This window comes from Oncorhynchus clarkii, chromosome 6 (assembly GCF_045791955.1).
Source record: "Oncorhynchus clarkii lewisi isolate Uvic-CL-2024 chromosome 6, UVic_Ocla_1.0, whole genome shotgun sequence".
Classification (NCBI taxonomy): domain Eukaryota; kingdom Metazoa; phylum Chordata; class Actinopteri; order Salmoniformes; family Salmonidae; genus Oncorhynchus; species Oncorhynchus clarkii.
Genome location: NC_092152.1, coordinates 52,419,841 through 52,443,028, shown reverse-complemented (window position 1 = coordinate 52,443,028; position 23,188 = coordinate 52,419,841). Strand labels below are relative to the sequence as shown.

Here is a 23,188-nt window from a genome sequence, read left to right as displayed (position 1 = left end):
CGTGAAGAAGGCGCAGCAGCGCCTCTTCAACCTCAGGAGGCTGAAGAAATTCGGCTTGTCACCAAAAGCACTCACAAACTTCTACAGATGCACAATCGAGAGCATCCTGTCGGGCTGTATCACCGCCTGGTACGGCAACTGCTCCGCCCACAACCGTAAGGCTCTCCAGAGGGTAGTGAGGTCTGCACAACGCATCACCGGGGGCAAACTACCTGCCCTCCAGGACACCTACACCACCCGATGTCACAGGAAGGCCATAAAGATCATCAAGGACAACAACCACCCGAGCCACTGCCTGTTCACCCCGCTATCATCCAGAAGGCGAGGTCAGTACAGGTGCATCAAAGCTGGAACCGAGAGACTGAAAAACAGCTTCTATCTCAAGGCCATCAGACTGTTAAACAGCCACCACTAACATTGAGTGGCTGCTGCCAACACACTGACTCAACTCCAGCCACTTTAATAATGGGAATTGATGGGAAATTATGTAAAATATATCACTAGCCACTTTAAACAATGCTACCTAATATAATGTTTACATACCCTACATTATTCATCTCATATGTATATGTATATACTGTACTCTATATCATCTACTGCATCTTTATGTAATACATGTATCACTAGCCACTTTAACTATGCCACTTTGTTTACATACTCATCTCATATGTATATACTGCACTCAATACCATCTACTGTATCTTGCCTATGCCGCTCTGTACCATCACTCATTCATATATCTTTATGTACATATTCTTTATCCCCTTACACCTGTGTCTATAAGGTAGTAGTTTTGGAATTGTTAGCTAGATTACTTGTTGGTTATTACTGCATTGTCGGAACTAGAAGCACAAGCATTTCGCTACACTCGCATTAACATCTGCCAACCATGTGTATGTGACAAATATAATTTTATTTTATTTTATTTTGTCTCTTCTGAAGATATTGAAACCATGTATTGCTACTACTGTATCAAAGGTATTACCTTAGTGAGTTTCAGAGATATTCAGTATATGAATGTTATTTCTTACTAGCAAGTTATCACTTTCATGAACCTTGTTTATTAGCCTACATATGATAATGTGGCCTATTGTTTTGCACTTTTCTGGGATTCTTAATTGTTTTTGTTGCATTTACTGGGAGGTTTAGCAGGGTTAGACATGGCAATGCAGGGTGAGCTGCACACAGTGGAATTCCTTCTAGGGCGAACAACCTCGGCGCAAAAGTATAACTCAGGTTCATTGGCACATGATTACCTCATACAATAGCTGTAGGATTGGCAGAGGCATTCAGGGGAGTCAGAAAGCATTCACACCCCTTGGCTCTTTAAAAACATTTTGTTGTGTTACAGCCTGCATAAAAATAGATTACATTGCCATTTGTTGTCACTGGCCTACACACAATACCCCATAATTAAACTTTGACGTTATGTTTTTGAACATATTTACAAATGTATTAAATGAAAAGCTGAAATGTCTTGAGTCAGTAAGTATTCGACCCCTTTGTTATGGCAAGGCTAAATAAGTTCAGGAGTAAACATTTGCTTAACAAGTCACAAAGTAAGTTGCATGGACTCACTCTGTGTGCAATAATAATGTTTAACCTGGTTTTTGAATTATAACCTCATCTCTGTACCCCACAAGTTTTCTAATGCCTCGCAAAGAAGGGCACGTATTGGTATAAAAAAAGCAGACATTGAATATCCATTTGAGCATGGTAAAGTTATTAATTACACTTTGGATGACGTAACAATACACCCAGTCACTACAAAGATACAGGCATCCTTCCTAACTCAGTTGCCCAGAGAGGATGGAAACCGCTCAGTGATTTCACCATGAGGCCAAGGGTGACTTTAAAACAATTACAGTGTTGAATGGCTGTGATAGGAGAAATCTGAGGATGGATCAACAACATTGTAGTTACTCCACAATACTAACCTAATTGACAGAGTGAAAAGGAAGCCTGTACAGAATACCAATATTCCAAAACATGCATCCTGTTTGCAACAAGGCACTAACATTATACTGTTAAAAATGTGGCAAAGCAATTCACTTTTTGTCCTGAATACAAAGTGTTATGTTTGGGACAAATCCAATACATTACCGAGTACCACTCCATATTTTTAAGCATAGTGGTGGCTGCATCATGTTCTGTGTATGCTTATGATTGTTAAGGACTGGAGAGTTTTTCAGGATAAAAAAATAAATTCAATGGAACTAAGCACGGGCAAAATCCTAGAGGAAAATGGATGTCTGCTTTCCACCAGACACTGGGTGATTAATTTACTTTTCAGCAATAACCTAAAATACAAGGCCAAATTTACCCTGGTGTTGCTTACCAATAAGATAAGATGTTGCAGAGTTACAATTTTTACTTAAATCTGCTTGAAAATCTCAGGTTGAGCATTACTTTCACCTTGTCAATCACAACCCTATTCATTGGGGATACTCAATAATAATGTTTTCTTATTGGCTGTTCATCTGTGGTTTGGACCATGTGGGTTGCCTCCTGTGTTTTTCCGAGTCGTTCTGGACAGACTTTTGGCCATTGGTGCAGGAGATTATGTAAGGCTTCCTTGGTGGATTTGTCCAATTCAGCATTTTCCACAAGAGCCTTGATACAGCTGTCCCTCAGATGGTCACTAGGGGGTGCTGCAAGATATAGCCCTACCACTGATGATCCTTCACAGCTGGGCTCGTCCCATCCGACCTACTCCTGCCGTCCATTTCGCACTCCATACATACCTCTCCAGAAGTTGAGTAATGTGCCAGTCTTGCACAGGAAGTCCAGACTCAGCACAACGGAGAAGGCCAGGTGTGACTTGTGCATTACAAAAGGTGTCCACCAACCATAAGTCCTCATGGAAAGTGTAAAGCAGTTTTGTCCATTGGTCAAGACAAATTCTTGCTCAGAGCATGCGGTCAGAGAGTCTTCGGGTTTCTTTATAAAGGGATTTCTGCAACAGAGGGAATGAACACCATGTGTACAAAAAAAACTTGCACTTTACCCTCCACGCCATCATAGGAGCTACGATCTTGGTCAGGGGTCGTCTTCCCTGGTTACTAGAGCGTTCAAGCAAAACTGCATTCAGATGGACTTTGGATTTAATCCTTTGCCTCCATCTGGTGGGCACTTTCCCTGGTCCTTGCTGGGCCTTTGGGTTTTGAACTGCTCTTTGCCTGCGATAGCATTCACCCGGATCCAGTAGGTGGACTGGCCTGACCAGCCAGTTTCCATGAGGGTCCCGCACAATCCGCACAAGCTCATCAACTGTGTGGGCTGTCCTTCTGAGAATGCTGGCCAATTTCGCGCTACAATTTCAGAGTATCAGATTGAATATTTATTCTTCACGCGTGACCATGCGTTCAGCGCATATACAGAGCTCTGTACTGAAAAGTGAAGTCTCGGATGCTCTTTTTTTGTCCTTGAATCCTGCCTTGAAGCCTCTTCTCTCCCTCTGCCTCATAGTCTTCAGAGAAAAATGCCCAGATTAATGCAGGTTTGAACCTCCCCCAGGTAACAAACTTTGAGCTTTCAATTTACTACCAGTCTTTGGCTGTGCCCTGTAGAACAGTATTCATAGTTGCCAACCCCTCTTCATCTGTTAAAGGATGAATATATTCTTCATATTTCTCCAGATAAGTCAAAATAATCTTCATTATCTTCCCGTCCTCCAAAGCTGGGAAACTGGACCTTCACTGATAGTTACTATCTCTAAACAGCAATGGCCCTCTCTTCCCGGTGTGTGCCTCCAGCTGCATTCTCTGTTGCCCCAGTATGCTCCCTTCTCGTCTTGACCCCACCGTTGTCTCTTCTCTGTAAAAACTTAGCATCTCTTTTTGCTGCAGACGCAGCATCTCTCCTTGTCCCAGAACCAGAGAAACTGACAGATGGAGCTTCATCACGCATGGAGGTGCTCACTTTCCTAGTAAGGTCCTTGAGTTATATATCCAACTGTCTGTCTCTCCATGCCAAACATTCAACCATTGACTGCCTGATTTCTGTCTTAGCACCATCAAAGGCATTTTGCAAGAATCGGCATTTACTGTCAATATAGTACAGAAGAACATCTTCTTTCCTTACAGCATTAAAATGGAATGCCTGAATAGCTCTTTCCACAGCCTTTAAGCGTGAAGCCAAACTATTGCATTCATCATAACCATTGCGGATTGTTTGCTTGGCCATGGCCAAGAGGTGGTTTATCAATACTCTCTTCTTCATCCTGAGAATCTCCCACATACAGTGCATCAAAATTTGCTGTTAGATCCCGTACTGGACTTTGTCTGGTCACAAAGGGACTAGCTGTGAAATCTTCCTGCTCAAGGAGAGAATCCTCCTTCTCACAATGGATATCAACAAGAGTTGTAGAAGCAGCCATGGATAAGCAATTCTAAACCACCAATTATCCTATCAACAACACAGATAATTATCTTTTTTTTGTGGTCACCTTTTTCCCCATTTTTTTTGCATAAACCACAAACCTTGTATGAAATTAATATTAGGAGACATATTGAATGCATTGGTGTATTAATAGGACAATTGAATGGGGTTCAACATAAACAACAAAAGCATAATACATTAATCAGCAACACATGAATAGACCTGTCAGGAGCCAACAGTAACCATAAGAAAACCTTAGAAAACATGTGGTTGAGTCAATCAGTCTTTGAATGGAAGTCCAAAGTAATGTTTGTAATCCAAAGTCTCCCCACATATGCAACCAAACTCAACAAATGCATCCCAACAAGAAGCGATTCATTATCATTCATACAAGTATCATTCACTCCAGTTTTAAACTATTTCCTTTTTGTTCCTGTTTTCGATACTACTGTTGTCCATTCAGAACATTCATCTTTACCAACTTTGCGCTGGTTGATTCAAACTGTTTATCCACTTCCTCCATCTTTCTCCCCTCGCAACCAGCTCTCTCTCAAAAATGGGCTTGCAGACAAATTAAGATGGCACCTTTGGTTTGGCCACACCTCCGATCGCAACCATACCTGCAGCCTTAAAGACCTACTACATAATAGGCAACCATATTCACAATACAGAGTGAAAGTCCAGTTTGGCCAAGTACATACAGTTGAAGTCAGAAGTTTACATACACTTAGGTTGGAGTCATTAAAACTCGTTTTTCAACCACTCCACCAATTTCTTGTCGTCAGTTAGGACATCTACTTTGTGCACAAAAGTAATTTTTCCAACAATTGTTTACAGACAGATTATTTCACTTCTAATTCACTGTATCACAAGTCCAGTCGGTCAGAAGTTTACATACACTAAGTTGACTGTGCCTTTAAACATCTTGGAAAATTCCAGGAAATGATGTCATGGCTTTAGAAACTTCTGATAGGCTAATTGACATCATGAGTCAATTGGAGGTGTACCTGTGGATGTATTGGAAGGCCTACTTTAAACTCAGTGCCTCTTTGCTTGACATCATGGGAAAATCAAAAGAAATCAGCCAAGACCTCAGAAAAAAAGGTTTATGTAGCCCATTCATTGTCAGTTAGAGACACAGTAGCGCATTGGGACCCAAAAGCATAATCAGTGCTCTAACTCCCCTTGCACTGGTCTGGAGCAATGAAGTAGTGATGCAGGGTACCGTACTAAACCACAAATTACCTCTATGTCCCGCAGCATAATCACAAAACGTTTAGTTGAGCAACCACTGTAATTTGCCCGTGGAGATGCTTTGGGCACACCAAACCACCCTCTGGAGAGCCCTGCGGTTGCGGGTGGTGCATTTGCCGTACCAGGCGGTGATACAGCCCGACAGGATGCTCTCAATTGTGCACCTGTAAAAGTTTGTGAGGGTTTTAGGTGCCAAGTCAAATTTCTTCAGCCTCCTGAGGTTGAGTGAGAGGTTATTTTCCTGGCACCATTCACAGGGCCCTCACTTCCTCCATGTAGGCTGTCTCGTCATTGTTGGTAATCAGGCCTATTACTGTCCGGCCTACATCTGCAAACTTGATGACTGAGTTGGAGGCGTGGGTGGCCACGCAGTCATGGGCGATCAGGGAGTATAGGAGGGGGCTGAGCACACACCCTTGTGGGGCCCCTGTGTTGAGGATTGGTGAAGTGGGCAGTGGGCAGTGTGCAGTGCGATGGTGATTGCATCGTCTGTGGAACTATTGGGGTGGTAAGCAAATTGAAGTGGGTATAGGGTTTCAGGTAAGGTAGAGGTGATATGATCCTTAACTAGCCTCTCAAAGCACTTCATGATGACAGAAGTGAGTGCTACGGGGCGATAGTAATTTAGTTCAGTTACCTTTGCTTTCTTGGGTACAGGAACAATGGTGGACATCTTGAAGCATGTGGGGAAAGCAGACTGGCTTTATTATTAATTTTGGCTTAATTAAAATCCCCAGCTACAATAAATGCGGCATCAGGATACATGATTCCAGTTTGCATAAAGTCCAGTGAAGTTCTTTGAGGGCCGTTGTAGTATCGACTTGAGGGGAATATACACGGCTGTGACTATAAAATAATAGAATTCTCTTGGGAGGTAATATGGTCTGCATTTGATTATGAGGTATTCTAGGTTGAGTGAACAAAAGGACTTTAGTTTCTGTATGTTTTCACAATCAAAACATGAGTGGTAAATAATGAAACATACACCTCCGCCTTTCTTCTTCCCGAAAAGTTCTTTATTCCTGTCTGTGCGATATACTGAGAACCCATCTGGCTGTATGGACAAAGACAGTATATCCCGAAAGAGCCATGTTTCCATGAAACAGAGTATATTACAATACCTTATGTCTCTCTGGAAGGAGATTCTCTCCCTGAGCTCATCTACCTATTTATCCAGAGACTGAACATTAGCGAGTAATATACTCGGAAGCAGTGGATGGTGTTTGCGTCCCCTGAGTTGGACTAGAAGTCCACTTAGAATACCTCTTCTCTGCCGGCAGTGTTTTGGATCAGCCTCTGGAATCAGTTAATTTTCCCTGGGAGGTACGAACAATGGATCCAATTCAGGAAAGTCGTATTCCCGGTCGTAATACTGGTGAAATATCGCCACCCTGATATCCAAAAGTTATTTCCGGCTGTATGTAATAAGACAAAAAAAAATCCTGTTCTGATAATGTAAGAAATAACAAACAAAAAATAAATACTGCAAAGTTGCTCAGGAGCTAGAAGCAGAGCTGCCCTATCTGTCGGTGCCATCTTGCTATAATGGTCCAAACACAACAAGACAGTCGTGAAGAGTGCACGACAACACCTTTTCCCCCTCAGGAAAGTACAAATATTTGGCATAGGTCCCCAGATCCTCAAAAAGTTTTACAGCTGTACCATCGAGAGCATCCTGACTGGTTGCATCAAAATTTCATCCCTGAAGCGAGATCATCGTGATTGGTGTTTGCCACAGAGAAATACGGTTCTGGTACAAAGAAGAAAGGACAAGGGGAAACCGAGTCAGTTGTCCAACTGAAATGTGTTTTCCACATTTAACCCAACCCGGAGAGGTACAGGGGGCTGCTTTAATTGACATCCACATCTTCAGCACCTGGTGAGCAGTAGGTCAACTGCCTTGCTCAGGGGCAGAAAGATAGATGTTTACTGGACAATGTATCAAACTGAAGAACTCATGCCATGTTGATCTATTCTTGAAGAATACTGTGACATTTTTCTTCCTTCCTATGCCATTAAAATGGTTATAATGGCTATTTTGATGTAACATCAAATGTATAGATTTTACCCATGGTGTGTTTGGTAACTACAGGCTATGCATTACATCGTAGAGACTGTGTCACGACTCCGACCGAAGGTAGCTCCCCTTCCCGTTCGGGTGGCGCTCGGCGGTCGTCGTCGCCGGCCTACTAGCTGCCACTGATTCTTTTCTCCCCCTCCTTATGTGTTTATTGAGCACACCTGTTTTGAGCCTGGTTCTTTGTGCGGGATTGATTATTGTAACCCTGGTGTTTGCATTAGATGTACATGTTCGTGTATTTAGTGCTAGACTGTTTTCGTTTCCCTGTGTCTGGGGCATTTGGTTTGAGCACCCGTAAGTGGGGGGACCGTAGTTCTCTGTGTGTGCATTAAAGAAGCACTTTATTGAACTCTGCTTTCCTGCGCCTGATTTCACCCTCACGACACCCAGGACCTAACAGACTGTTAAACTGTTTTATACAGAAGTAACATTCTGTGAACACTTATAAGGACATCTCAGATTAATCACACTGAATTTAAAGCAACAAAAACATACAATAATTATTTTATATATATTTTTGTTTATACTTAAAGGGGTCCTAAAATTCTAACTAAAATAGCTAAATGATCCATAGTATGACCATCTTACACTGAACAAAAATATAAAACCCCAAATAAAAAGTGTTGGTCCCATGTTTTATGAGTTGAAATAAAAGATCCCTCTAAAATTGTTTGCACACATTTGTTCACATCCATGTTAGTGAGAATTTATCCTTTGCCAAGATAATCAATCCACCTGACAGGTGTGGCATACCAAGAAGCTGATTAAACAGCATGATAATTACACAGGTGCACCTTGTGCTGGGGACAATAAAAGGCCACACTAAAATGTGAAGTTTTGTCATACAACACAATGCCACAGATGTCTCAAGTTTTGAGAGTGTGCAATTGACATGCTGACTGCAGGATTGTCCACCAGAGCTGTTGCCAGATCATTTAATAGGAATTTATCTACCATAAGCCACCTCCAATGTAATTTTAGATAATTTGGCAGTCCGTCCAACCGGCCTCACAACCGCAGACCGCATGTAACCACACCTGCTCAGGCTTCTTCACCTGCGGGATCCCTTCTGGCCCTTCCTTGGACACTGTGCTATCTAACCTCGAAACAAGCTTCAATGCCATACAACACTTCTTCCATGGAGTGCATGCTTTTCAACCGTTCGCTGCCTACGCCCGACTAGCATCACCACCCTGGATGGTTCCTACCTAGAATATGTGGACATCTATAAGTACCTAGGTGTCTGGCTAGACTGCAAACTCTCCTTCCAGACTCATATCAAACATCTCCAATCCAAAATCAAATCTAGAGTCGGCTTTCTATTTCGCAACAAAGCCTCCTTCACTCACGACGCAAAAATTACCCTAGTAAAACTGACTATCCTACCGATCCTCGACTTCGGCGATGTCATCTACAACATAGCTTCCAATACTCTACTGGACGCAGTTTATCACAGTACCATCCGTTTTGTTACTAAAGTACCTTATACCACCCACCACTGCGACCTGTATGCTCTAGTCGGCTGGCCCTCGCTACATGTTCGTCGCCAGACCCACTGGCTCCAGGTCATCTACAAGTCTATGCTAGGTAAAGCTCCGCCTTATCTCATTTCACTGGTCACGATGGCAACACCCACCCGTAGCACACGCTCCAGCAGGTGTATCTCACTGATAATCCCTAAAGCCAAAACCTCATTTGGCCGCCTTTCCTTCCAGTTCTCTGCTGCCTGCGACTGGAACGAATTGCAAAAATCTCTGAAGTTGGAGACTTTTATCTCCCTCACCAACTTTAAACATCTGCTATCTGAGCAGCTAACCGATCGCTGCAGCTGTACATAGTCCATCAGTATATAGCCCACCCAATTGACCTACCTCATCCCCATACTGTTTTTATTTTATTTACTTTTCTGCTCTTTTGCACACCAGTATCTCTACCTGCACATGTTCATCTGATCATTTTTCACTCCAGTGTTAATCTGCTAAATTGTAATTATTTACTCCTATGGCCTATTTGCACACAATGTACACAATGTATATAGATTATTTTTTCCCTACTATGTTAGTGACTTGTTTATTGTTTACTCTATGTGTAACTCTGTGTTGTTGTCTGTTCACACTGCTATGCTTTATCTTGGCCAGGTTGCAGTTGCAAATGAGAACTTGTTCTCAACTAGCCTACCTGGTTAAATAAAGGTGAAATAAATCAAAATAAAAAAATCATCTGAGACCAGCCACCAGGACAGCTGATGAAACTGAGGAGTATTGCTGTCTGTAATAAAGCCCTATTGTGGGGAGATCTAATTCTGATTGGCTGTGACATTTGGGACCCAGTCAGCATCAGAGGGGAGCTTCTTGTGTGTTTGTGTGCTTGCGTGCACGTGTGTGTACTCTGTACGTGTGTGTGTGTGTCTGGATCTTGAGGTTTACACAGGACTCTATATATTGGGTGTTTATTAAGGGGGTGTGCTATGGAATTGTTTTATACTGAACAAAAATATAAACACAGCATGCAACAATTTAAGATTTTACTGAGTTACAGTCATATAAGGAAATCAATCAATTGAAATAAATTAATTAAACCCTAATCTATGGATTTAACATGACTGGGCAGGTGCAAAGCCATGGGTGGGCCTGGGAGGGCTTAACCTCAAGGTGCACGCACACACAAGCACACGCACACACAAGATGCTCCCCTCTAATGCTGACTGGGTCCCAAATATCACCGTATTCCCTATATAGTGCACTATTGTTGACCAAAGCCCGATGGGCTCGGTGGGCTCGAACACGGTGACATTTGGGACGCAACTGCCGTTCTGTGAGGAATAGGCTCTGAGATGATGGCTGAAGACACTTTCTTTTTTACTCTACCGCAGCTAAATCCAATAGCAGGACAAGGCAAAAAATAATTGCTTTGATAATTAGTACCACATGCATAAACAATTGTATATTTTTTTTAACATTTTCCAATTAATCATACATGCTTTTTCCTCCTATGACCTTTAAATGTTATGAAAATACCACCATGGCCTCCAGCGCGGATCTGAACAGCACAACTTAGTGTTTTCCTACCATCCTGCCAAATTTGTAAAAATAAATATTGCAGGGAAACAAGAACAGCATCATCTCCAATTCCGACACCCCTCCTCCCTCCCTTCTCCTCCTCCTCCTCCTCCTCCTCCTCCTCCTCGCTCCATTTCCCCCAATGCGAAAATCATTACCCTCAATGCAGCGAAAATCATTACCCTCAATGCAGCGAAAATCATTACCCTCAGTAACAAACCACTACGGCACGCGGTTGGACTATTCTAACACAGCCGCACATTATTAGCTCAGAAAGATGAGAAAAGAGCAGGCATCTCCCATTGTTCTCTAAGCCAGTGTTTAGGCCCTGCTAAAAACCTCTTTTGTGTACAACAAACCGGTCCTAGAGAAAGAGAAAAAATACCATTAACAAGATTAGGGAGCTCATTTTGCAGCCAACAAAAGGATTTACAATGCGCCTCTGTTCATTAAGCAGGAAGCGGGTGACAATACTGATCTATAATCTTTAGCTGGGGTCGGATTGAACTTCAGTGGTTGGCCTATTGTTGTGTGCTGGGGCTTCACACAATGGTACACTCGCTGCTCCTCTGAGGATAACATGACGATGGAGAGAAGGAAGAAGAGAGAAAGAAAGGGTGATAGACAGAGGAGTTCAACATTTACATTACATTTGAGAAAACACTGTTTTCCAGAGACATACATTAATGAGTGCATACATTTATTTTACTTTTTCACCATGGGAATCAAACCCACAACCCTCACATTGCCAATGCCATGCTCCATCAACTGAGCCACATGGGACAAGTTCAAGCTTCTAATTTCCATGTAAGCTTCATATGAACCAGCAATCATCTCTGTGACAGTGGGTATGAGAGGGAGGGGCAATTTCTGTGTGTACTTGCATGTTTGTGTGTGTGCATGCATATGTAAACATCCTCTGCATAACTGTCTTTTATCTTTTTCTTTCACAGACACACAAAAGCCTTGCCCATAACCATGCTTATGGCATTGCATTGGTTTAGTTCATACACTTGCTGTAGTCTCCACAGTCTCCCTATTCTGTCAATCACATCATATCCACTGGCTGAAAAAATCAATTGTGCTGGTAGAGTCACTAGGGAAACCAACAATACAATTCATAATTACTCTCCAGTAATACGGATCTGAGGTGCAATGTAATCACCATGCCGTGTCTGGGAGCAGAACTGGGCCAATGAAGGCAAACAGATTTATTCTGTAGAGCACATCTGCCTTATTTAGAGAGAAAGAGACTGCACGCTTAGCTCCCCTGAGATCTTAGCGGCAAAGGTCCAAGAAGAGCCTGCAGAAGGAGGAAATAAGCCCAGCCCACTCTACTGTGGACCTACATTACACCTCACCGGCAGACAGGCAGGCAGCTCTGTGCTTTCTGGGGAAATCTAATAGGTTGGCCTCTACGGTACTCAGCCGTGCACAAATCAAGTCTTTACCCGAGAATGGTGGTTTTCTAATGACACGACAGAATGGGTTGACAAGATATGGGAAGCGGCAGCCTAGTGTACTTATGGTGAAATATGAATGTAAATCGATATCGTGGCCCTGGTCTCTGCCTTATCTTGTGAACCAAAGCAACAGGAAAGAAGAGTTAAACAGAAAGAAGAGTATACTGTATTCAACAATAGTCACTGAGATTAGCTGAAGAAAAGGCTGCAGCTGTAAGAGCTGCAGATAAGTATAAGAATGAGATGGAGCTGAGTGCTTTTTACCCACTCAGTTCATGAACCACATAAATATCCATCTGTACAGAGCTATCCTGGTCTGATCCTAGACATTATAGATGAAAAGGAGGGACCAATGATGTCATATAGTGCAAAAATGTTAATTGAATGAGATGCAGTATTCATGCACATTATAGGTGAATGTAAAATGTAATATTGCACAATAGAAAATGTAATGGAATCATGGATAGATAATGGCACCTCTGGCTTCCATAATATGCCCACGTCTCCTATATGACATTCATTGCTGTTCAAGATCGTTGTCTTCATAGAAATAGCTTCTCAACAGCGCGCACCACTAGGCAAAATATGTGCTTTGTTTGAAACGACACACAGGTAGGCTACAGTTTGTTAACATTATCTACTCAAACATTTGCCCACGAAAAAACACTGCACATAATTCAAAAAGATCTAAATGCATATTCCCATGAACTGGTTGGCATGTAGTGGGTTAAGTTGGTACATGCCCAGAATGTTATACGGTTTGAGAAAAAGGGGAGGGGGGGACAGGGACAGGATGGGGCGGTTTGATCCAGTTGCGCAGCCTCTGCCTACTGAAAAAGTCTTCCATTGTCCTCCAATATTCTCTCTTTAGTTAACCACTTTACCTCCTCTATTCATACACCTCATACACAGGGAAGGTGGCGTCACAGCACGAGGCTTAGCTAGCTACAGTACTTACCAGCTTACCTCTTTGTTAGCGTTAGCAAAGATGCTATGTTAGCTACATTACTACCAGTATAACTCTTTTGAATTAGCAGTAACAGGGGCGGCAGGTAGCCTAGCATGTAAGAGCATCAGGCCAGTAACCGAAAGGTTGCTGGTTTGAATCTCAGAGCTGGAAAAATGGGAATAAATCTGCCATTCTGCCCTTGAGCAAGCAGTTAACCCCCAACAACTACTCCCTGGGTGCCAATGACATTATATGTGGAATACACATCTCAGTTGAATGCATTCAGTTGTGCAACTGACTAGGTACACCCTTTCCCTAATTACATGGTTACCTCTTCTATATTAGCAGGGACATTATGCTAGCTACATTCCTACCAGCTTACATCTTCTGTCCCTCACTGGTCTCAAACCAGGGAACCTCTGAACACATTGACATGTCACCATGAAGAAATGTTACCAGTAACGCCACAAAAGCTGTGGGTCTTGCAGAACAAGGGAAACAACTACTTCTAGGTCTCAGAGCAGGATATGTCTCAGAATGAACGCTACTAACACTCCGACAACCATTTCACATTGGCTACACAATGACAGACAATATTAGCAGGGACAGACTCCGGACCTAGCCCAGATCTATGGCTAATTTCTTTATTTCTAAGAGCACAGTGATGATGTATGATTAGACTGAGGAGAGACGCTCCTGGTTGATTGGCCAACAATCATTAATGAATTCCCGAAGCGGACTGTGAAAATGGGGAATAATTCCTAAAACTCTCCATGGAATACTAATTGGCTGGGGAATTAATTGAGATGTAGCAATAGCTTTAATCTCATTGGATACAATACGGGGCCATTTGAAGCATATTTGATGTGATTTATCGTAAATACAAACATAGATATGATCAGAGTGTGTGGTTGGAACGCTCTTTCTCTGAGCTGGTAGGATGTGCATTTCATATTCAAGTAATTGTTTTCTGCATTTTTCTCTGAGCAACAAACAGTTGGATCATTTGCATATTACTCATGACTTCCAGAGGGAAAAATGTGGAGGTGGCAGTAAAGCTGTTCAATGGCACTTTTTTCCCCTTTCTTTTCAGTGGCTGCTGTGTGCCTGTGTTGGAGACAATCCAGCATAGAAATTGTCTGGAAGGCACTTTGCAAATTGCATTGATCTCTCCCTAGACCTGCCTTCCACCTGCTTCCCATCCTAATGCCTCTCTATTACAGAGGGACACGGGGAGGTGGTGGTGAGACGACAGGTGTCGTCACACACACACGCGCGCACAAACACACACACGCGCACAAACACACACACACCTGTCTCACTCCCAAATAAAGAGAATTCCCTCTATTCTGCACTTGAATTACACACTAATTTGGTCGACACGGGGGACAGACAGCAAGACAGTACTAGAGCAATAGAGGAAGAGAAGAGACGACTGTGTTTCATTTCCTGGGAAACAGAACAAGATTAATAGAGTGAGGGGAGTTAAGAAAAAGGGAACATTTTTGAGAAGAGGAGAGGTGTTTTCCTTGCTTGAGACTCATGGTCGTCACTTTATAAAAAGAAACATACAGGGAATTTTGACATTTTGTTAAGCCTTATCCTAAAATTGATTAAATCTTATTTTCTTATCAATCTACACACAATACCCCATAATGACGAAGCAAAAACTTTTTTTTTTTTTACATTTTCCAAGTGTAAAAAAACAATTCAGAACCTTTGCTATGAGACTTGAAATGTTTGAGATGTTTCTACAACTTGATTGGAGTCCACCTGTGGTAAATTCAATTGATTGGACATGATTTGGAAAGGCACAGACCTGGCGCATCACCGGGGGCACACTGCCTGCCGGTGTCATAGGAAGCCACCCAAACCAAGGCTTGTACACCACACTATCATCCAGAAGGAGAGGTAGGTACAGGTGCAAAGCTGGGACCGAGAGACTGAAAAACAGCTTCTATCTCAAGTCCATTAGACTGTTAAATAGCCATCACTAGCCGGCCTCCTCCCAGTACACTATCCTAAACTTAGTCACAGTCACTAGTCGCTTACCACCCGGTTACTCAATCCTGCACCTTAGAGGCTGCTGCCCTTAGTCTATCCTACATATTCTTCAGATTTGGTAAATTTTCTATCCACATACTGTCTATAATGTCTATACATCCCATCATATACACTTCCGGTCAAAAGTTTTAGAACACCTACTCATTCAAGGATTTTACTATTTTATTTATTCTATTTTCTACATTGTAGAATAATAGTGAAGACATCAAAACTATGAAATAACACATATGGAATCATGTAGTAACCAAAAAAGTGTTAAACAAATCAAAATATATTTTAGATTTTAGATTCTTCAAAGTAGCCACTTTTTGCCCTGAGGACAGCTTTGCACACTCTTGGCACTCTCTCAACCAGCTTCATGAGTTAGTCACCTGGAATGCATTTCAATTAACAGGTGTGCCTTCTTAAAAGTTAATTTGTGGAATTTCTTTCCTTCTTGAGCCAATCAGTTGTGTTGTGACAAGGTTTAATTTGATTTGATTTGTATATGGAAGATAGCCCTATTTGGTAAAAGACCAAGTCCATATTATGGCAAGAACAGCTCTAATAAACAAAGAGAAACGACAGTCCATCATTACTTTAACACATGAAGGTCAGTCAATATGGACCATTTCAAGAACTTTGAAAGTTCCTTCAAGTGCAATCGCAAAAACCATCAAGCCCTATGATGAAACTGGCTCTCGTGAGGACCGCCACAGGTATGGAAGACCCAGAGTTACATCTGCTGTAGAGGATAAGTTCATTAGAGTTACCAGCCTCAGAAATTGCAGCCCAAATAAATGATTTAGAGTTCAAATAACTGAAACATCTCAACATCAACTGTTCAGAGGACACTGTGTGAATCAGGACTGGTCGAATTGCTGCAAAGAAACGACTACTAAAGGACACCAATAAGAAGAAAAGACTTGCTTGGGCCAAGAAACAGTTCCAAAAGCCAGACTACAATTTTCAACTGCACATGGGGACAAAGATCGTACTTTTTGGAGAAAATCCTCTGGTCTGATGAAACAAAAATAGAACTGTTTGGCCATAATGACCATCTTTATGTTTGGAGGAAAAAGGGGGATGCTTGCAAGCTGAAAAACACCATACCAACCATGAAGCACGGGAGTGGCAGCATCATGTTCTGGGGGTACTTTGCTGCTGGAGGGACTGGTGCACTTCACAAAATAGATGGCATCATGAGGTAGGAAAATTATGTGGATATTGAAACAACATCTGAAGACATCAGTCAGGAAGTTAAAGCATGGTCGCAAATAGGTCTTCCAAATGGACAATGACCCCAATCATACTTCCAAAGTTGTGGCAAAATTGCTTCAGGACAACAAAGTCAAGGTATTGGAGTGGCCATCACAATACCCTGACCTCAATCCTATGACTCTGTCAGGAGGAATGGGCCAAAATTCACCCAATGTATTGTGGGAAGCTTGAGTAAGGCTACCCAAAACGTTTGACCCAAGTTAAACAATTTAAAAGCAATGCTACCAAATCCTAATTGGGTGTATGTAAACTTCTAACCCACTGGGAATGTGATGAAAGAAATAAAAGCTGAAATAAATCATTCTCTACTATTATTCTCACATTTCACATTCTTAAAATAAAGTGGTGATCCTAACTGACCTAAGACAGGGAATTTTTTTAAACTGAGTTTAAATGTATTTGGCTAAGGTGTATGTAATCATCCGACTTCAACTGTATGTATATAAAACAAAAGCTAGACAATCAGGGTGCATTGAAATTCCAAAAGCAATGGATAGAGGAAAATCTGTTGCACATTTTGATGGTCAGGATATATAATACAGTTTAAGTGTGGCCCTCCGGACCTCGGTTGAAGACTGAATCTGGCTAGCTGGGTAAAATGAGCTTGACACCCCTGGTGTAGAGGGCAAGGAAGGGGAGACCTTTCCTCTGCAGATGAGGAGAGAAGAGTTAAAAGGGAGGGGGTTGTGGATGTCCAGAGTATGGGGTAGAGGTCTCGATGGAGCTCAGGAGGGTAGAGAGATGGGGTAGAGAGGCGTGGAGGGTGAGGCCTTACCTGTGCAGATGGAGCCGTTCCCCACATAGCCAGGCTTACAGGAGCACAGGTGGCCTCTGATGGTGTTGGTGCAGATGGCATTGTCATCACAGGAGCTCTGCCCACTGGCACACTCGTCATGTTCTGAGGGAGAGATGCAGCAGGGTCAGACTGTGTGGTAGTGTCTGACTGTCAGGCTGTCTGTCTGCAAGCGTATAGACTACTCAGCAGTGTGAGAGTGTGTTTGTGTCGTGAATGCATGTTTGTGTTTTTTAATATTTTTGTTCTGTGTTTGTATGTCGCAAGTGCATCCCTCCTGTAGGGTCATTGTCAGTTGTTTTCATTCAACAGTGTACTGTCAACTATCTCCCTCCCAGATCTGAGCTGCTTACTGAGGGGCTGGTCGGAGCATTTAGCCTCAGGGAATAGGGAGTGGGTTTGCACCACAGGCAGTGTATGATCAAACACCATGTAGCCCGCTCATCACTGCAAAAAAACATGATCTCATTTACTAGCCTACTTCTGGGAATCCATGACAGGTTGTGTAACACAAACACAGCCAAAGGTTATCTGGAATACAGTTAACGATTCAAACTTCGCCACACACTTGATCTTACACTGCGCAAAAACCAACGGTGGTAAACTGTATGCATTCCGGTGGAAGTTCATTAATTTCAAATGGGAAGCAATCCATACTGATGCTTCCAATCTGCTGAACTAGGCTCCAGTAAGTACAGTGTGTACTTCAATCAAATGTTTCAACTTGTATGTTGCTTTGCCTTGTGGTCTTTGAAACATAAGTGGATTGACCACCGAAGATGTTGCAAATGTGTGGTTTTCAACTACAGTATGTGTTTATGGGATAGCAACAAGAAAACTTTTGAAAGCTCAATACATTTACTTTAAAAATACAAGATAAAAGTTTACAATTTTGTTTTATATGTATTCTATGCCATTGCTATTGTTGATTATATTCATAATAAAGTTGTGGGCTGTAGCCTGTTGTTATTAGTAGGTCTATTGTACTTTTTACAATTGATTATCGCTATCATTATTATAGTAATGGAGGCTAGCTACTCCCATAGCTGTGGGAAGTAGTTTGGGGGTGGGGGTTCTGTGATTTTGTTTATTTTTTATTGATGAAATAGTGCAGTGTGTGCTCCCTCACGCTCCCCCAGCACAACACAAGAAATCAGGTGTGTAGTGCTGGGGGAGCGCTAAGGAGCACGAAAAACCATTGAATGACAAAACAAATAAATATGAAGGCTACAGCTGCCTAGAGGTAGGTAAATGGTGCTTTCTTCCCTGTCTTATCTCTGGCGAAGGAGGAAGAACTGTAGGCTACATGTGTGCACTGTATAGGCCCATTGGAGTCTTGACAACGTCAGAAAGTAAAAAATTAAAAATAAATACACCTCTGCCTTGAGATTTATAAAACTCCACTGACCTGCTCTTCCGCAGTAGAAACCAAGAATGAAATGTGACCACTTGGTTACAGCGACACGGTTCTGCGAAGGACACCCAAACCAGAGTGGCCACCGTAAAGCCCAATAACCTGACCATCTCTGGAAGTTGCTGTATCCATGCTTGAGATCTTTAGCCAATATTGGCTATTGGTTGAGATGCAGGGCCCGTTAGGGCCGTAACACAATAAAAAATAACTTGTAGACTACAGTCTTTTATGTCCAAGGATACAAATGTAAAATAAAAACATATTTGGGGGGCCAAATGAAATCATCCGCAGGCCAAATTCGGCCTGTGATCCGCAAGTTGGAGAATCATGCAGTAGACAGTCTCAGAGTAGTTGCCACAAGTGTCTCCTGACCAGAAATGCTGGTATGGGGCCGGCTTCTGTCAATCTGGGATCTAATATTTTCTATAAAGAATCGTAAAAACTTTTTGCAGAGATCAGGGGATGCAAGCATGTCACTGTTAGGGATGGCACCAGCAATTCACTCAATTATGAGGGATTTCTCAGAGATTAGGGTAGAGAAGTGTTTCGTCTTGCATCGTTTACTGAAACATTGTAATTTCTCATCAAATCCTTTATTATCTCATAGAATACTTAAAGTTTGCTGGCCTTCCATTTACTATCAGCTAAATGGCACTGTCACATCCTGATCTGTTTCACCTGTCCTTGTGATTGTCTCCACCCACTCCGGATGTCGCTTATTTTCCCCAGTGTATTTATCCCTGTGTTTCCTGGCTCTCTGTGCCAGTTCGTCTTGCATGTTTGTCAAGTCAACCAGTGTGTTTTTTCCCGTACTCCTTTTTCTCATCTCTTTGCTAGTCCTCTCGGTTTTGACCATTGCCTGTTTTCTGGACTCCATTCCCGCCTGCCTGCCCTTCGGTACCTACTGGACTCTGAACTGGTTTTGACCTATTTCCTGCACACGACCATTCATTACATTCACTTTATAAAGCACGAGTGTGGTCATTAAACCAGAGTGAGACTATGCCAGACAATTTATTCTTGATTTTAACTGGTGCCACTGAGTCTAAAGTAGCATACAGTATGTCATTGAAACTTTTCACCAAATCATCTGTGTGAAGACAGAGAACAGGATCAGTGGTAGTGGACAAAAAAAGCAGTTGTGGAGTTAATGATCCAAGAGCGAGTTGGGACTGGCACATTTTTAGGAGGAGGAGAAGAAAGCATTCTAAAAACAATACTGAGATGGTTAGAGACACACACATTAATAGTTTTTCCAAGTTTCAATATTCAGACCATGGGACAGCACAAGATCAAAAGTATGGCCTTTGTTGTGTGTAAGCCCTGTGGCATGTAGCACAAAGTTAAAGGATTCTAACATGATAAGAACATTTTCAACTAGTGCATTGTTTGGGCAACACACAGGAATGTTTAGATCTCTAAGAAATATTAGGTTTAGGAGGGTGGTACACTAACATATACAAGATGGGCTGTTTCTTGTTCAAGCTATAGATAAGCCTCTCAAATGAGGAAGATTCACCACAGGGCTACATATAAACTTGTCTCTATGAATGACGGCTACCCCACCACCACAGCCAGACAGCCTGGATTTCTGTAGATAAGAAAAGGCTGGAAGGGTAGTTTCAAAAGTGAAAGATGGCGCCGACAGAGAGGGCTGCCTCGCTTCTCGCTCTTAGGAAACTTTGCAGTATTTTTTTTCATTTAGTATTTCTTACATTGATAGGCCAGAATTTTTGGGGTGTTATTACATACAGCCGGGAAGAACTATTGGATATTAGAGCAACTCGAACTCACCAGCACTACCATCATTACCACCAGGAATATGCACCCCCAGGGAAATTCCAGAAGCCAACCCAAAACAATGCTGGCGTAGGAGAGGTATCCGGAGTGGTCTTCTAGTCCGATTTAGGAGGCGCGCACACCAATCACCGCTTCCGAGTATATTACTTGCTAATGTTCAGTCTCTGGATAATAAAGTTGACAAGCTCAGGGCGAGGGCCTCTTTCCAGAGAGACATCAGGGATTGTATTCATGGAAACATGGCTCCCGTGATCTACTGTCTGAATCGGTCCAGCCAGTGGGATTCTCAGATCATCGTGCAGACAGGAATAAATATCTCTCCGGGAAGAAGGGCGGGGGTTTATGTTTCGTGATTAACGACTCATGGTGTAATTGTGATAACATACAGGAATTCAAGTCCTTTGGTTCACCTGATCTAGAACACCACACAATCAAATGCCAACCGTATTATCTCACAAGATAATTTTCTTTGGTTATAGTCATGGCCTTGTATATCCCCCCTCAAGCTGATACCACGACAGCCCTCAAAGAAATCCACTGGACTTTATGCAAACTCAAACTGGAAACCACATATCCTGAGACTGCATTTATTGTAGCTAGGGATTTTAACAAAGCAAATTTGAGAAAAATGCTGCCGATGTTCTATCAACATATCGACTGCAGAACTCATGCTGCCGACCACTGTTACTCCAACTTCCGGGATGACCACAAGGTTAACCTTAACCATGGCAAGGTGACTGGGAATATGGCAGAATACAGACAGTGTAGTTATTCCCCCGCAAGGCAATCAAACAGTCAGTATAGAGACAAAGTGGAGTCGCAATTCAACAGGTCAGACACGAAATGTATGTGGCAGGGTCTACGGACTACAAAAGGAAAACCAGCCACATCGTGGGCACCGACGTCTTGCTTCCAGACAAGCTAAACACCTTTTGTGCCGCTTTGAAGATAACACAGTGCTCATGTGGCCCGCTACCAAGGCCAGGGCTCTCCTTTTCCGTGGCCAATGTGAGTAAAACAAGCGTGTTAGCCCTCGCAGGGCTGCATCCTCAGAGCATGTGCAGACCAGCTGGCTGGTGTGTTCACGGACATGTTCAATCTCTCCCTATCCCAGTCTGCTGTCCACACATGCTTCAAGATGGCCACCATTGTTCCTGTACTCAAGAAAGCAAACGTAACTGACCTAAATGACTAGTCCAGGATCATATCACTTTTTGTTACAAGCATTTTGCTACACCCACACTAAACACGTGTATGTGACCAATAAAATGTGATATGATATGATTTAGAGGACTAAAATCCAATCCTCTGGTATAAGCCACATTTCAGTTAGCATTAACATATCATACAGCTACACCATTGAGAGCATCCTGACCGGTTGGATCACCGCCTAGTATGGCAACTGCTTGGCATCCGACCATAAGGCGCTACAGAGGGTAGTGCATACGACCCAGTACATCATTGGTGCCAAGTTCCCTGCCATCCAGGACATATATACTAGGCAGTGTCAGAGGAAGGCCTAAAAAATTGTCAAAGACTCCAGTCACCCAAGTCATAGGCTGTTCTCTCTGCTACCGCACACAAAGCTGTACCAAAGCGCCAAGTCTAGGTCCCAAAGACTCCTTAACAGCTTCTACCCCCAAGCCATAAGACTAAAAAACAAGTAGTCAAATGGCCACCCGGACTATTTACATCCCCCGCTGCTACTCGCTATTTATTATCTACGCATAGTCACTTTTCCCCTACCTACATGTACAGATTACCTTGACTAACCTTGACTCAGTACCGGTACCCCCTATATTTTTTTAAATTTTTACCTTTATTTAACCAAGCAAGTCAGTTAAGAACAAATTCTTATTTTCAATGACGGCCTAGGAAAAGTGGGTTAACTGCCTGTTCAGGGCAGTAAGTAAGTAAGCATTTCACAGTAAGGTCTACTACACCTGTTGTATTCTGGAGATGTGACAAATTATTTGTTTTGATTTTTTATGCACTGTATATTCAACAAATGAGACATACAAATTTTTACAAAGTAAGCTGTGTGAATGGTGAGACTTGGCACAGACACACTATCTAGTGTGCTCTCCCTCTTCCTCTCCATGTTGATCTTCCTCTCCATGTTCCTCTCGCTCCACTCTCCTCTTCATTATCTCCCTACACTCTCCTCTCGCTCCACACCGTCCTCCTCTTCCTCCTTGTTCCACATCTCTATCCCTCCAAGCATCTCTAACTCCTCTTCCTCCCGGCCTTTTCGTGCTGAGGCCTAACTCTCCACATAATTTTCCTCCCTTTTCACACACTCTCTCACTCTACCTTCCTCGCTTTATTTTTCTCAGTCTTACACCTACTCTGTAGTCACCTTTTAGGAGATTATAATAAACTAAATCATGATGCTATGCGTCACTTTCATTCAATAAAACAAAATCCCCTTCACACAAACACACGCATACAGTCTCATCATAAAGCTATACAGCACGTGCATTCAATCAATCATCAATCAAAATGATTTAATAAAGTCCTTAGTGGAGAGATTGTTTCTCTGGTCATTATGTGTTTGTCAGACTGATGGATAATCAGACAGGATAGAGCACACAAAAAGACATTCATAGATGAGCCGTTCTTAATATATAATAATATGGCATACCAACCGTACCAACCTTGTCACAACACAA

General features: G+C 42.5%; 1 protein-coding gene across 1 annotated transcript in view; it reads right to left on the bottom strand.

The window, feature by feature from the left end:
* LOC139412397 (protein kinase C-binding protein NELL1-like) overlaps positions 1–23,188 on the bottom strand; it is a 373,856-nt gene that overhangs the window by 52,189 nt on the left and 298,479 nt on the right. The window contains exon 14 of the mRNA XM_071159206.1: positions 17,285–17,407. Within this exon, the coding sequence (XP_071015307.1) occupies positions 17,285–17,407 (123 nt within the window). The remainder of the gene's footprint in view (positions 1–17,284; positions 17,408–23,188) is intronic.